The sequence below is a fragment of the Tachypleus tridentatus genome, chromosome 4, assembly GCF_004210375.1.
Source record: "Tachypleus tridentatus isolate NWPU-2018 chromosome 4, ASM421037v1, whole genome shotgun sequence".
NCBI classification, from domain to species: Eukaryota; Metazoa; Arthropoda; class Merostomata; order Xiphosura; family Limulidae; genus Tachypleus; species Tachypleus tridentatus.
In genome coordinates this window covers 45200811-45214015 of record NC_134828.1, presented here as the reverse complement: position 1 = coordinate 45214015, position 13205 = coordinate 45200811, and the positions used below count along the sequence as shown (strand labels likewise).

The 13205-nt window shown below is 29.8% G+C and overlaps 1 protein-coding gene across 43 annotated transcripts in view; it reads left to right on the top strand.

The window, feature by feature from the left end:
* LOC143249008 (anoctamin-9-like) overlaps nucleotides 1–13205 on the top strand; it is a 218988-nt gene that overhangs the window by 97004 nt on the left and 108779 nt on the right. For 6 of the 43 annotated variants that reach the window (XM_076498171.1, XM_076498166.1, XM_076498164.1 and 3 more), the window contains 2 exons: nucleotides 11486–11604; nucleotides 12059–12219. The exons of 27 other annotated variants lie outside the window; for them this stretch is intronic. Coding sequence is in view for 2 of the 16 variants with exons in the window: in XM_076498204.1 (XP_076354319.1) it covers nucleotides 12207–12219 (13 nt within the window). In the remaining 14 variants the exon portion in view is untranslated. Of the gene's footprint in view, nucleotides 1–912; nucleotides 1120–1769; nucleotides 1973–11485; nucleotides 11739–12058; nucleotides 12220–13205 lie in introns of those variants that run through there. 10 more of the 43 variants (XM_076498177.1, XM_076498178.1, XM_076498176.1 and 7 more) reach the window with 7 other exon arrangements.

Below are 13205 nucleotides of genomic sequence, written 5' to 3'. Positions count from 1 at the left end.
TTATCTAATGACTCACTTCATAATAAAGAAATTTATTTTCAAAAAGTATAAATTTTGCTTACGAGTTTTTTTCAGTAATTCTGATGTATAGTAAATTATGCAGAAAGGAAACTAAATACAACAAATCTCAAATAGCATTATTTCTACCAGGTTCCTTGACTAACTGGTAAATAAATCAATCTTGAACAGTTAACATATTCCCTTTTCTCTTATGGTTTGACTAACAGTTACATATTAGGTTGTATTTCAGAACGGCTGCTATGGGTATTAACGCTTTTATTATTATAAAACATTAACTTCTGATCTATTAAATTTTATTCAATGTTCAGCCAATTCCAACTACCACCAGTAAATCTGAAGAAACAAATGTTTCTAGTAAAAAGTTTATTGTCATTTGTAACTTTTAGAATATCACAAAGTGTTGTCAGCCAGTTTAAAGTTATATCACAAAATTTGTTTGACGTTAACGTGATCGAAAAGTTTCAAAGTGATATGTACGTAAGTGAAGCAAAATTTTTATATTTTAACCCTAAACCCTCACCCTATATGAGTACGTCATCAAAACAGTATATAAATATATTAGGATTCTAAAGTGTAAGATATTAAAAAGATATTCTTTTGAAAGTTTATTTTTTTAGGTTTCAGTTACGGTTTGAATCGTAGTTTTTTGTGTTTCTTTCACGGTTTATTGACGATTTCTAGAATTATTGATAGATTTGAGTGTGCATGCACATATATAAACAATATATAAGTATATTAGGATTCTAAAGTGTAAGATATTAAAATGATATTTCTCTAAATTAATGTAGAGAACTTGTTTTTACTGTACATCTCAGTATAAACGAGTTGAGGTTTTATCAGAAACTAGGTTTTCCAGAATTATTGATATCTACGCATGCTCACGTGTGAGTTATGTGAGTTACGTCATCAAAAGACCGGAAGAAATGAAAAAGTAATTTGAAAGAGGGTCGAAATCCGATGAAACAAACGTTTATAACAAAAAGTTTATTACCATTTGTAACTTTTAGGATATTACAAAGTAGTGTCAGCCTGTTTAAAGTTATATCACAAAAATTCTTTTACGTTAACGTGATCCAATAGTCTCAAAGTGATACGTACGTAAGTAAAGAAAAATTTTATATTCTAACCGGTTGTTTCGTTGAAACCGAAACTGAAATCTAGCAGAAAACTCTAGAAACTCAAAAAGTACGGTTGAAACCGAAACACTAACATAAAAAAATGACCTTTTAAAGGGACCTATTTTTTATTGTTGGTTTCTCTTTTAGGTTTCAGTTACGGTTTGAAAGAATAACCAGTAATGAAGAAATTGGAAAGTAAAACCCTTTAAAAGTTTCTTTTTTAGGTTTCAGTTTCAGTTTGAACCGTAGTTTTTGGTTATTTCAAACCGAAACTGAAACTTAAAAGAAAAACCATTAATGAAGAAATTTGAAACAAAACCCTTTAGAAGATCATTTTAGGTTTCAGTTTCATCCGTAGTGTTTTGTTTCTTTCACGGTTTATTTACGGTTTTCCAGAATTATTGATATATTTGAATGTACGCATGCTCACTTCTCTGCAAAATTTATGTGCGTTACGTTATATTAGGATTCTAAAGTGTAAGATATTAAAATGGTATTTCTCAAAATTAATATAGCGAACTTGTTTTTACTGTACATTTCTGGAATAAATTTGAGGTTTTATCAGAAACTAGGCTTATGGACGGTTTTCCAGAATTATTGATATTTACGCATGCTCACGTGTGAGTTATGCGAGTTACGTCATCAAAAGACCGCAAGATGTGAAAAGATTTTTTGAAAAGGTTTGAAATCCGATGAAACAAACGTTTATAACAAAAAGTTTATTACCATTTGTAACTTTTATTATATCACAAAGTGTTGTCAGCCAGTTTAAAGTTATATCACAAAAACTCTTTGACGTTAACGTGATCCAAATATCTCGATGTGATACGTACGTAAGTAAAGCAAAATTTTATATTCTAACCCTAAACGATCCAGTCTAAGCCTCTTTTCTCTATATCACTGTTCAATGCAGAATCACCGCTATAGTTATTTTTTGAGGCAATTGTGGGCTATTTAAATCGTTTGTAAAAATGTATCTCAAGACAGTTGGTATGGTTATTAAAACTATACAAGTGGAGAACAACGTTTCGATCTTAGATTATGTTTAGGTTAAGAAAGTTGAAAAAGTTTTATTTTTGTGTTGAAAGTTTGAAGAAGATAACGTTTTGAACAATTTTAAGAGTAATACATTTATTGTACTTTGTCGTAGGTTTATGCGTGAAATACAATCAATACAGTTGAGACGAACAAAACACCTGAAATTACAATATTATTGCATACCAATCAAAAAATGAGTGTTCTTTACCAGAAAATAATGATCTCTGTGAAGTTCTGTTAAAATTTGGTTATTTTCATGTAAGATTATTATTATTGAAATGAAAAACTTCTTATATACTAATTAAACATTAACAATTTGTTGCTTTCTATTTATTTTCTGGGTGTAACAAATCTTGAATTAATTGTAGATTGTTATATATTTTCAAACTGGGATATTTACTAACTGAAACGTGAAAAGTGATTTATTTACTAGTGGGTCACCATCTTTCTTAATGAAGTGGTAAAAGTTACTTTTTTTTTTTTTGTTATGACCATTATGTTACTACCATTTGAATATATTGCTGAACAAATATACATCTTACAACTGTGATATCTTGATTTGAAATGAATTTGTCCCATCGTAATACAGGCTTATCTTAATTTGCTTTGAATGAGGACTGCAAGATAGGGTAAAGTATAAGAAACATGCCCATGTCAAATCATCCAGATTTTGGAGAATTTTTGGAATGCCTTGAAAAAATTCATATGTGCTAATATAATGAAAAATTGCCAAAGATTAGATCAATATTTCTAATAGTTTCTCATTACAATGTTGTAATGAAAATGTAGGCTGTAGCCTTGTAAAATGTAATTAATTTTTTTGTTATTTTTGGCGAATTCATTTTCAGGCAACTTTGGCTGCAAGAGAAAGAAGGTGGTAGAAGGCTGAAATTTGCTGCACTGACTGAATTAATCTCTGATAATTCAAAAATGGTCTGAAACAAAACTTATCTCTCTTAGGATTTTCATAGTGAGGCTGTAAAATCACCTGAAAACCCAAAATTGTAAAAAAACATTGGTTTATTTAATAAGCCATAGCTCTAAGACTTAATGTGATACAAAGCTAAATTTTCTTTTCAAATTTCCTATAACATATCCGTTGTACATAAAGGTTCATTAGGTCTCCGGTAGTTTATGATTTAGCTAAAATAGCCCTACTTCAGGTCACAGTTTGACCATGTCACCAGTTATTCAGCCTTTTCAGATATTTACCATATATTCTTACATCTCTGAATATGATCTAGAAAAAAGTCAGGATGGTGTTCAATCTACTTTTGAGTTATAATTTTTAAAGTATCCTCCCACCATATGTTGTTTACTTGAAAAAAAACACTGTGTGCAAATATATCCATACAATTTTGCAATAATTTATGAATCCCATTGAAATATTCTAATCAGCGTTTACCATATATTCTTACATCTCTGATGTAATTTTTCATGATATGGGTAGATGAGCACTTGAATTTTTTTTGAAGGCATTTTGTGGGGGTCATTTTCCTTCTTGAAGCTTCTTCCTCAAACTTAAAAGTTTAGAGTTTGACAAGTTAGAAGGAAACCAACTCTTCCCCTTTTCCAATACATGTGTGGACCTTTGATAAACATGTAGAGCAACTGAGTAGGAAATGGATTGGTAGACAATCCAAATCACATATTCCGTGATAACGAGACAAACCCACTTGTAGAGAAAATTATATATTGAAAACGGCTGGTATGGGTAGAGAAAACAAACAATGTTTTGACTTTCTTCAGTCATCTTCTTGTTCACAAAGAAAGAAAGGGTTGCTGACCAGTAGCTGACTACATGTTTGAAGGTGGTTGTGTAGAGGGCATGTTTAGATGTTTGATTATATTTAGATATAAACCAATACAAAGGACCACCTTGATTTTGTGCTTGAGTTGTTGTATAGGAAGGCTTCTTTAATTTTGCATTTGTTTGTTTGTTTTCTATGGTTATGTTGTGTTTATTTGATTTGCAGTATTTAAAAACGTGAAGGTGACTTTTTGTGTTTGTTGAATCTGGTTTCCATTTCTCTACTTGTTTTTCCAACATAGAAGTTGGCAGTTATCACATTGTATTTTATAATGTTGGTGTTGTATTTGTCAGTGTAGTTTTTATATAGTATAGACCTTAGTTATGTGCCTGGTTTTTGAATAAATTTGGTATTAACTGGAATGTCATATTTTGTTGCTAGTTTTTTTGCCAAATGTTGGTTATTTTTCTGCTGATGTTGGGAATATGTGATATGCGACCTGATATGGTTTCTTGATTTTTTAAATTGTGGGGTATATTTGCTTTTGCTAGTTGATTTTACTTTTTGTCCATGTGTGTGTGTAAACATTATACGCATTATGTGAGTAATAAAAATGAGTGTGATAAAAAGGTTGAAAAATTTAAATTTATATATGTCAAACATATTTTTGTGGAATTGAATATTATCTGTGAAACATCTTCTAATTGTACATAATTTTATGTGTTAATAAAGTTAATGAATGTGTTATTAAGTGTAAAGATACCAGTTTCGTTAACAGTTAAACCGTTTCATTAAATAATTGGTTTGAGAAACATGCCAATTGTATAATGTAAATATAAATGAAGGCTATTAAAATGAGACCTTAGAGTTAATTGGCTAATGCAGTTACGGCTTAAATCATGGTAAAATTAAATTATATATGGATTTTCTCATTACCAGGTTCTAATATAACATTGTTAGGAAAGCTGAAGGAATTGGTTGGAAAAAGAAAGAGAAAAGACAGTCATAAAAAATAGTAATTAAAGCTGATACTTTTATTGAAAGTACATAGCCAATAAGTAAAATGGACATTGGTTATATTTTACGATGATTGTAATTACATTATATTTCCCTTTTCTTTGTCTTTTAGAACATTGATCATGATGTAATCTCACAAAGATAAAGATTTTTATGAAAATCAGCAACATTTTTGTTGCAATGATGCTATCAACAGTGAAGTATTTTGTGTTTGGTTTATAACATCCAACCATTTATTCAAAATGTCTTGGGGTAATACAACATTTGTTAGTTTAAAAGTTTCAACTTGAAAGAATTTTCCGATATTATATCAAGATCTAAACACCAAATTAGTAATTTAGAGAAGTTCTTTAGTGTTAATATTTCTATTTGACACAAATAAAGTTTCAATTCTGTATAATATACTGTTGTTTGCTGCATAGATTTGTCATCTAAAAACTAAATTGTATGTGTATATAAAGTTTTAATCAAGTATTTGTGGATGTAATTATACATGTGTATGAAATTTAAACAAAATTTATTTCTTGGTCTTACTTGTAGTAAATCAATATACCTACCAAAATTATAATCACTACACAATATTATTAACACCTGTGGTGTTAATGTGATAACTTTCTGAAATACATATGTAAATGTGAAAGTTATCTGATGCATGATTTAAAAAAAAAAATGTAAGTTTTTAATATTAAAATACTGACATTGTATTTGAATGACATTAGTGTTTAATGCAGTGGTTCCCAACCAGGGGTGCTCGCATCCCTTGGAGGTGGGAGATAACATTTCAATTTTTTTTTGTTTATATCAAGGGTACTGTCCTATATATTCAAAAATTGTGCCATGCTTTGAAAAACTTGTAAGGAATAAAGAAGAACAAAAGAGTCATTAAATTTAAATTGGCTTATGAACATTTCAAATTCAAAGAAATTTCATGTATGGATGAAAATTTATTTTTTTGTAGGCCATGTAGGGTTTATTCAACTTTTAGTTTGTTGTAATATTTTTTCTTTTCCAAATGTTTCGTTTTTGTCTCTATATCATTAAAAACTAATTATAAAAATTTGTTTTGGCCACCTTCATTTTTATTCTTAAATGAATAATTACTGTGAGGGGTGCAAGAACATATTAAAATTTTGGTTGGGAACAGTAGGGTTTAATGTTGTTATCAAATGGTGCAAATAAAGTGTAAACACTTGTTTTTACTGTGCAGTTGTCCTTAATTTTTTGAATTAGAAATGAAACCACACATTTCTACTTATTAAAATTCCTAATTTCCATCCTTATAAAAAGTTATGAAATAGAACTAAACAAAACTACAGATCCTATCTTATAAGAACTGTTAACCTTGCTCTTCCTGTTGACTGTAGGGAACTTGTATTGTAAAGATCAGTCACACTGTTTGTTGGTAAAAGAGTAACCTAAGACTTGGCAGTGGATGGTGTTGACTAGGTGTCTTCCCTTTAGTCTCTCCTTGTTTAATTAGAGATGACAAGTGCAGATGTAGCAGTTGATTTTGCAAACAGTTGCACTAGAAAGTAATATTGTAATTATTTTTAGATTATTGAGAAGATTGAAAGGGTTTCCTCCTGAATGGTAGATGTATCGTGAACTTATGAACTTGCAGTAAGGGGTCAGCCACAAAACCCATGCTTTTCACTCCAGGGTTCTGTGTTTTTCAGGATATGTGCAATTAAACAGTGAATTTTATCAAATGACATATTCATGTGATTAACAGTGTACAATTATCAGTTTTTCGGTTCAATCGGTAAATAGGTTTTGTCTGTCATGACAGTTGTTATCAGAGTTTTTTACAGCTATAAAACTTGAGACCAGTGATTCAAACTGGTGTATAAATAAATTGAGACACCTAAAGTAAATTCCATTTGATGCTCTTTATCTTAGTTATATAATGGTAGATTTTATTAGTCTAAACTTGGAAACATTGCTCGTGCCATGTACACAAAAATGAATTAAACGCTTTTATGAAGAGTCAATGTCAATAAATTTAGTTTTAGTTCACTTTTAATTTTTTGGCCAATCAGTTTTAACTTCTAAATTTTGAAAAGTAACAAAACAAAGGTTGTAAGATGTAACTTTTCTATATCATGTTAGGATTTCCTAACACGAACAGTAAGGTACTAAAATTTACATTTAAGATAGAAACACGAGCTAAACGTAATCACAAATGAGAATCTGAAAGTTGGGTAGCTTACTTTTTTCATTCACTTATATATCCTTAAATTATATAATCCAGCATGGTCAGATGGACAGAGCACTTGAATCACAGGGTTGCAGATTTAAATTCCTGTCACACCAAACATGCTTGCCTTTCAACTGTGGGGGGGCATTATAGTATAACAGTCTATCCATAAGTAAAAGAGTAGCTCAAGAGTTAATAGTGGGCAGTGATGACTAGCTGCCTTCCCTCTAGTATAAATTAGGGACATCTTGCACAGATAGCCCTCAAATATTTAGTAGAAATAATGTTAAGAAATCTGTTAATTAAAAGTTAGTGTGTACTTTTAGGGCTAATATTTAAATATCTGCATCTTAAAATACCCTTTGGGTTATAATGATTCATACTTGTTATCATTACATTTAGTTTTGACCTTGCACTGACCAGCTGTTGATTTATTTTCTCGTGTATATATAAAATTCCAAGATGGAATGTTCACCTGAACTTTTCTGTCATATTAAGCTTTACAATTTAAATTTAGAGACTTGTATTTTTTAATGTAGTTTGACATAAGACTGTTAGTGTGTACTAGAAGTTCTGTTATTTATCAGATGATGTGAACAGTTAATGAATCTGATTTTGTATAGCAAACTGACTAGAAGTATGTAATATTCATAAGTTAATACACAGAAAACAAGAAGCTATAATTACTAGAATGTACCGATTGATCAGTTGGCTACCTTTGCTTATTAACACTTGATAATATCTGGTAAGTTTCAACTGGATTAAGTTTGAGTTCTAAAAGTTAATAGTGCTGAATAATATTCATAAATATAAAAATTTATAGTGATAAATAATATTAACACCCTCTGTGTGTGGGGTCAGTCCAATAGGGAAGCACCTGCTCATGTGGAGCTGTAAGTACTATTTTTTACTATAATTCTAAATTTATGACACATTCATTTATGAAATTTGTCAAGCTTCAGCCATAACTGTATTGTACACAAGTAATCAATATTTCTATTAAAATATTTCCCATAAAAATCTATCTGTGAATTTCCAAAGCCTTAAATGAATCAGTTTCCATGCTTAAAAGTAAAAAAATACTTCTTTTCAAAGCTATTTTTCTGGCAAAACTATATTTTGTCTACTATTTTTTCAATGTGCAGTGAAATGAGAAACTGATAAATATGAAATAGAATGAACAAATGTTTTTCCCTCTCTGAATGCTAGGTTTTCTACTTTCTTCAAAGTTTCAGCTTGGCATTTTCCCATACTCTTCTTTTAATTTTATGGTTTTACTGTAGAACCACTGTCTAAAGACATTAGGAGAACAGTATAATTATGGTGTTAGAAAAACATGCAAGGTCGAGAAGTCTTAATAGAAATGAATAAAATCCCTGTAACCCTGGTTATTCCTGATACAATCACACAGAAATGGAAACCAATGCATAGTTAAATCAAATAATTTCAGCTATGGTCCACTCTGTATTTTATGTAGAACGTAAGCAACTTTCCCTAATGTTTAGGTCAGTCCTATATAGTTAGCATCGTAACAGGCAGAAACATGACGTTATGTGTTGTGATGCAATACATATTGATAATAAACAGTTTGGAAAGAAGTCAATTAATTCTGCTCTAAGACTGCAACCCAGTATTGGAGGTGTGTGTGCTTCTTTATTTGGACAATATACTGTACATGTTATTGAAGATGTTGTAAAAACATGTAGGTTCAAAATGTCTTGATAGAAATTAAATATAAGCCCCGTAATTTGAGCACTTTTTGAAGGTGGACCTATCTTCAGTTACATATTGGAAATGGTGGTGTAATCAAATGAGTGATATACAAATAAAGGTAGTTTAGTAACATCAGGAAGGTCATCTGGTTTTTCAAGAAATGTCTATTTCTCTATGTTCTGGTGTAAATGTCTCATTTCCAGTATAATATAACCAATGGTGAGAATGTATGCGAAAATGTGTTAGGAATATTTTACTTTAGAAATGGCTGAATATGTGTGTATTTAAAACTCTGCTTAAGCATTTAAGTAAAGGTAACACCTGGAGACAGTTTAAAAAAGATATACTGATCAGTTTATAAAAATTTATATGAAAAATTATCTTAAACAAATAGTATGTTTTACTAAATTCAGCTTTCGCGATACAAGAAGAAATAAGCAAAGAATAAAATATTGTTTTCAACAAAGATGAAACCAGTGAACGAAGATCATCGATTCCAGGTTCTAGATTAAGTTCAAAAGGTTGAACAGTATTTAGATTAGCAATCCAATAAGTTTTTTTTATTTCTCTGTAAGCTTTAATTTTGAATCCTGTTATCAATGGTTCAACAGAAGAGTATAATGAAACCCTATTTCATCAAAGTAAGAAAATGAAAATTTGGTAAATAATAACATAGTTATAGGGTTCCTAAACTACTAAAAAAAACAAAAACTTAGCCACTGGCAACTTTGAGGTACTTGACGTGCGTGTTTGGGTTTGTTACTTAGGATACGTGGTTCCAAGATATTATATGATATATAGTGATGAATAAAAATCATTGCAATCACTCTTTACATTGTTTTGTTAAATATTTTCATAATTAAATATTTCATGCCTTATATATTTATAAGGTATTGAGAAAGTACAATTTTTCATGTTAAAAGCATTGTTCTCAGTTATTTCTACAGGCAGTGTGTATTATATCAGTTTCATGACCTGAAGAATTTGTGTGATAGGGTTTCTCCTGTAGTTTGTTATTAATATTATTTTCCAGTAAAGTGCACTTTAACATATTGATTGAAATTACCAAAAAAAAATCTTATATTTGTACGTGTTTTATTAATACTGGTTGTGTTTTGAAAAATAGATCATTCCAAATACAATAATTACACGTAAGGAGAGTCAGTCTTGATAGGTGGGAGAGAATTCTCTTGTGTTGCTAATGTATTATTTTCATTGAGCTATAAAATTCTATAAAGATGTGGTAATAATCAAAATAAATGTCGATCTAACGTTAATCAGATATTTCTATTATGTAATATAGTTTTAATTTCTGAATTTCGAAAGTAAAATATTTTAATTTGTAACGTCTTAGTGTTCACATTTCTGTATCACGTGATGGCACTTGTTTGTTCTAAGTTGCTCATCTTGGATCGTCTTTTCACTTGACTGAGATTGAATACAACTTTCAGACATACAGATTTTCCTAATACATAACATAATGTTACAGTTACCAAGCTATCCCATAAAGCTCTGTTTTCTTACATGCAGTCTTTCAAAAATGTCAATAATTCTCTCTCTCTGTCTTTGACATTTGCTATTACATTTTTGATAACCAATATTTAATTTTCTGTGTATGTTTTATGCCATCTCCTTCACATGATTGCTTTTAAGTTGATCGGAATGTAGATTCAAATCTGTTATCACTAAGTTTAGTTTAACCAGCTAAGGAAATTGTTTTAATGCACAATGTTTGGTTAGAAAACCAGTTAAATTGTAATAATTATAGGACATTATATGCTTTGTGTTTATTATTGTTTATGCTCTAAAGTATATATTTGAAATTAATAAATAATTTGGGAAAAAAATAAACAGCCCAGTGAAAATTTGGGTTAGCATTTCTCAACACTTTAAGTCTTTGACAACAAAAGAAATTACAGCATTCACAATTAAGTACTAAATTTTTGTTATTTTTTGTGTACATATTTTGTTTGTTATAAAAGTAAAAAAAATACTTATTAGGTAACACGAGAAAATAAAAATGAAGAAATAGATTAATTTATTTGTATATATGTATGAAGATTGTGTGTATTACATAATTTTATGCTGTAATTTGAACTAAGTGTATACAAGGTGATTCCTAGCTTGTTACATAGGCTTAGTATATTGGAAGTTGTCATATTTAACAGATGCAAGCCTGACAGTAGTCAGGATAAATAATGATAAGCTTTTATTGTAATCTGCAGGGATTTTAGAAATCAAAAATGTTGTTTGATATTTTTTTTTGTGTGTGGTTACAAGGTTAAACAAATGGCCAGAGCTCATATAGTGTAAGGGTAGAGAAAATAATGCATAACATATAAAGTTTTACCAAAAATGACTTGATATTCAATTAGAAGATTCTAGAAGCTCTGCAAATGAAGTTAGGAAAGTGTAATATTAAAGATATGTAAATTTTATTAATTTTAGCATGAAAATCACCTTGCTCTCATACTAGTCAGAATTTAAAATTGAGATAAATCTTTATATATATATAAAAAAATTCTTAAGGATGGATTTTTTTTGAGTTTCTCATTAGTTATTGTACCCACTATATTTTGTTTGATAATATTTCAAACACTTCAGTGTTTGTTCCTTTCAATTTTTTTAAGGGAATATTTTGGAGTTAAGATCGGCCTGTGATTTGCTTGGCTTGGATTTTACACCTGTATGCTGATTTAAGCTTCATTAGTAGGAGTGTTGTGTTTACTGTATTGGGTGATGCTCACAGGTATGAATAAGGGGGAGAAAAAAGATAAAAGAGTAATCAAACAGTTTATTATTTTTAAAACTCATGTTTGATCATTTTCTAAATTATACCTCAGATAAATCAGTTACTTAGAGCTACGTGATTGATGGAATGTGGTAAGTGATTAATCACTAGACTAATTAATCAATGGTTAGCTAATTAATTATTTTCACACAAGCCATTTGTCGCTGGAATAATTGCAAAGAATAATAATTGGAACCATTAATTTTTATTGGTTGATATGTTTTGAACCATTAATTTATCTTAAAATATTTTAACTAATTTTTGTGATAAATTGATTTAAACATAAGTTAATCAGTTATTTTATGTGGCATTATCATTGAAATTGATAATTGTATATTATGGTTGATTTGGGTGTCCAGCTGTACTGTGTTATTTCTATAGACTTAAAACTAAAATGCATTTGTTTTTATAGTAAGGGAATTTGTGAAGACTACAAGGACACCATTTTATGTCGTCGGTGTGACGTAGAAGGATGTAGATATGGAAGATTAGGCCAGACGTGCAATTTTGAAAGAATAACTCATCTTTTCGACAATGGTGCTGCTGTATTTCTTGATTTTATGTCACTCTGGGGTAAGTATTATATAGCTTTACATGTTAAAGCTGAAGAGGAATAAATAATATTCTCTTCTTCAGACTCTGAAAATTTTTTGTTATTTAGTTTTAAGACGTTTTTAAGTAATGCTTTTCTTGTGCCTATTTTCTTTTTGCATGTTGACTATCCAACATGCATAGTAATTTTGATCTCAAGATTAAAAATACTTGTATGCATCAGAAAATGTTCCAATTTCACATACAAAATTTTTATAACCTCCAGATAATTATCGCCTTGTAATAGGGGAGACATCATTTGTTTTAAAAACAATTGTGGTTCTGGTTTTTATTCATCTTTCTATTCATAAGCAGCCAATTTTTGGTGAGTGTATTATCAGCACTTCATTGGTCATTTGTTTGTAGTATGATTTGTAGTATGTAGTTGCTCATCAATTCCATTAAAATCCAAACTGATGTGCTAATGATGTGATTTATTTTAACAAGAGGGATGAAAACTGTACACATATTTTAGCCAGTTTATTTTTCAAACTGCATTCATCTTTACATTCTTGATGTTGAATGGTTTCCAGAAACCTCTGACCCAGATGTTTCTGTTGCTGTCCACTGACCCTGATCATTTATATGCTTTAAAAGAGGCTATGACGTATTCATTTATTTGTTGGATCAAAGAAGTGGTGTTTGGAGTAAGAAACTCCACAGAAATGTTTGTTGATGTGTAAATTAGGTTGTTAGGGTGATTTGGTGAGTTGTCATCAACCACTAGTGCTTTATGGGAAACATTTTCCATAGAAAAATATCTCTCTACTGTAGGGCAGAAAAAGTTGTAAACCAGTTGTCAAAAATTGTTTTTGTTGTTTAAACCTGTTCTGTCTGGCATCTTCTTCCAATATAGATCAGTCTCTCAAATGTTGAAAACTTGATGGGTCATATATCCTCTTTGTTCAATAATATCTTTTAAACTTGTTGGCACATTGATGTTGCTTCCTTTTTAGTACTTGCTGCCT